General features: G+C 38.7%; 1 protein-coding gene across 1 annotated transcript; it reads right to left on the bottom strand.

The window, feature by feature from the left end:
* Nucleotides 1–2,067: 2,067 nt before the first annotated feature.
* On the bottom strand, nt 2,068–3,126 carry LOC145675066 (52 kDa repressor of the inhibitor of the protein kinase-like). Its single transcript, XM_081745433.1, has one exon. It carries the CDS (start codon nt 3,124–3,126, stop codon nt 2,068–2,070), a length of 1,059 nt encoding a protein of 352 aa, XP_081601559.1.
* Nucleotides 3,127–3,503: the final 377 nt, after the last annotated feature.

Below are 3,503 nucleotides of genomic sequence, written 5' to 3'. Positions count from 1 at the left end.
CAAAGCATACTCACTAGTAAATATTCGTATGTCGAATGCAAATGTCACTAAAATAGTTATGCGTAAATTGATGTAAATTTATCACATTATTTTCGATCAGTAAAATAAAGGTGGATGAGCCCATCTTTGCTCCTGGGGAGAAGGGTCCCCCTCTAGTTTCGCCTATGGTTGGGAGAGTTAATATATTTTTCCTTTCTTGCCAACGCCCAAACATCCACGTCAGGAGACGCCACTGGAACGAGTCATTTACCTGTGAAGTATGAAGAAAATATTATTATCAAGTACTGAAATGGTTTATTCAAACTGGTAAATACTTTATGTTAAAACCTTTTTTTTTTTTTTTTTTTTTACTTATTTCAAGTTCAAATACGCCTGAAGCTAATACCTTAATTCCATCGCGCAGCTCTTTTGATGCATTTTGCGCAGCGCGACCTAGTCCAAACTAACCGGCTCAATTACCTTGAAGTGTCGTGGTTTTACGAGTAGGAATGCATATTTGTAAGCAGTGGCGAGCGTACTATGAGACTCTGAGGCCGGTCCTACCCTGCTTTCTACCGTATTTATCTTTGGTTATATTCTTTATCTTTGGTTTCTTATAAAATAAAGTCAATATTTCAACATTTCGTTTCTCCGGTGACAAAATAGTAGTTTGCAAACACTTGGAGACCATTCCGGGTGAGCCTCACCAGTTCGCTAGACAGGCTTACGGGCTATGCCGCTCAGGGAGCGAAGCTATTATCGCTGGGGATTGAATGCATTGTTGACATTTGACAAGGTGTGATGGCTCGCCTCTGGGAGTTTAGTTTTAGCGTTGAAGACATCTTTCAATGCTAATATGTTATAAAATGATTTCCTTAACACAGAGTAAAAAGTTTCTATGTAAAATCATGTATTTCTATTAGTAATAAACTCTCAAGAGCTATTCAGAGTAGTTGCTTTTTCTTCGTACATGGGGCCCTGTCAGTAATAGCTTGTAGATATTACTGCAATAGAATGCAAGTCTGATACATTAAACATATGTATAAATTTACCAAACGCTACCGTATAGGATGAAATAATAATATTTTTGTGTAATTTTAGTTGAGTTTTCCATTTCATAGAATCAGTGGGGTATTTACTATTTTCTTTCGTGTCGCTTTGCTTGTTTCGGTAGGGGCTTTGTTAATTTTATTCCCGGAAATGTAAAAATTTTGCAATACTGTATATATAAAACAATAAAAACATGCAGTAAAATTTCGGCGAGTCCTTAAGCCCGGAAGCCACCCACTTAAATACAGGGCCGTACCCAGGATTTTTTGAGGGGGGGAGCAACACCACACTCAGAATACTTTAAAAAACATACCTACACTTTATGCAATAAGCTAAATAGATGAAACTAAGCGTGTGTGTACCCATAAATACTATGCCGTTAGTGGCATTTGGGGGTGGGGGTATGAACATGAGTAAATTAAACGAAAAATGTTCGGATCCCAAATCTAGGTTCAACTTTATACAACACAAACACAAGACTGAAATAACATATAAAAACATGCAGAAATGTAATAAAATAAACGAAGGTCCTACTCACCTATAAAGTCAGCTGAAGACGCCGAGAATGTGACTGAGCAAAGAAGGTGATTACTTCATTGTTTGTTACGTTTACGTGGCGGTGTATATACAGGAGCGCTAAACCAGTCAGTCTGTCCTCACTTGTTGTATTTCTTGAATACGTTTTCAGGAGTCTCAAAGTAGAGAAGCTCCTCTCCACTGTTGCTGTGCTCACTGGTAAGACAGCTAGAATGCAAAGTATTGTAAAAATGTTTGGAAACTGTGATGGAGAACAAGCTGCTAATCTGGCAATGGCTGTTGCTGGGCGGTCTGCACTCTCTCTCCACTTCAATCTCCATAAATCCCACTCCGCCTTCATTAAATCTTCAAATGTATTATCAAGATCATCTTTGTAAACGTCAATACAGTCTCTGACTTATTCAAATGGAACATCACAGAACCGAGGGATGAAAAACTGCAGTGACGAAATGGTTTCCCCCATGATGTAGGAATCGCTCTTCCAATGAAGAAATTAGATCGTCAACGAACGGAATAAAAATTGAAGCGCGATAGTAAGTTTCTGGGTTCGAAGTGGAAATGTTCGGCCGTTTTTTTTTTAAATTTGTTCGCTCGTGGCATAGTTATTTCAAGCTCTAGTTCGGATGCAAAGTCTGTAAGATTTTCAAATATATTTTGAAATTCTGATGTGGACTTTTCTCTTATAGCTTGCAAAGATTTTTTGATAAGGTTGATCTCAGCGAAAGCATTCACTAGATCAATGTCATTCTTCTGCAGCCGTTTTGAGAGTGTGAATGTTACACTCAGTAACTTACACAACACAAGCAAAGACACTAAAAATGGTGTGCTATAGATGCTGTCCAAAAGTAATGAAGCCTTCAATGATGCTTCGCCTACCACTGGGCTACTTTTCATTTTTTCAAGAGCAGCAATAATAGGCTTTAACATTTCTTTAAAGAGTAGCACAGCTTCATGCCTCTCGCACCATCGAGTTTCACAAACTTTTTGTAGCCTACTTTTGTCACAGTTCGGCAGAAGCTCTTTAATTTTATCTTCCAAAATTCTTGTTCGTTTTGCACTTGCACGAATAAATGTGCAGCATTCAGATATAACCTCAATTGCATTACGAATATTTTGCACCTTCGAAGCATCAGAAAGGCACAGATTAAGGCAATGGGACATACAATGTGTGTAGAAGGCCTTAGGATAACGTTTCTTGATTAGTGCCTGAACTCCTCTAAACTCCCCACTCATGGCTCCGGCGCCGTCGTAGCCTTGTCCTCTTAAATTGTTCATGTTCAAGCCGAGACTATCTACATGGTCTTCTATCACTGTTGATAAGCCCTTTCCGGTCACATCATATACAGGCACAAAACACAGGAAGTCTTCTTGAAGCACACACTCATCGAGATCCACATATCGCACACACAGAGAGAATTGTTCTGTTTGAGATACATCCGTTGTTTCATCAGCGAGAATACTGAAATATTTGCTTTGTTTTACTTTGTCCACGATTTTAGACTGTATTAAATGTCTAAACGAATCTCTTAAACCATTTTGCACTTGAGCACTAGTGTACATGCCGTTTTTCGGACTATATTTTAAATGTTCTTCAAGCACTGTGTCTCCAGATTTGACGCGATATCACAGAAGACTCCTGAAGTTGCCATCATTATGTTTTGGAGTTGACAACTCAATCCGACCCCAGTCCCGTGTTCCTCGCAGGGGTAGGTTCTGTTGACCACACAAACGAATAGTTTCCACGATAGGTACGAGCTTTTTCCTATTTTCTTGTACTTCTATTTTTTCTGGCTGTCAATTTGTTGATCGATGCTGACTATTTTCCCCTCAATTAAATTACATACTGTCACCCTATTCGCTGCTGCATATCTATGGTATTTGTTACTTTCATGCTGTTTGAAGGACTCTATTGCTTTCTTTAAATTGTAAAAAGGTTT

This window comes from Thermobia domestica, chromosome 18 (genome assembly GCF_964235325.1).
Source record: "Thermobia domestica chromosome 18, izTheDome1.hap1.1, whole genome shotgun sequence".
NCBI lineage: Eukaryota > Metazoa > Arthropoda > Insecta > Zygentoma > Lepismatidae > Thermobia > Thermobia domestica.
This window is presented reverse-complemented; position numbering and strand designations above follow the sequence as displayed.

What these genes read in the sequence shown, in the direction of transcription:
- LOC145675066 (XM_081745433.1), bottom strand. Translation starts at nt 3,126, where the DNA reads ATGTACACTAGTGCTCAAGTGCAAAATGGTTTAAGAGATTCGTTTAGA.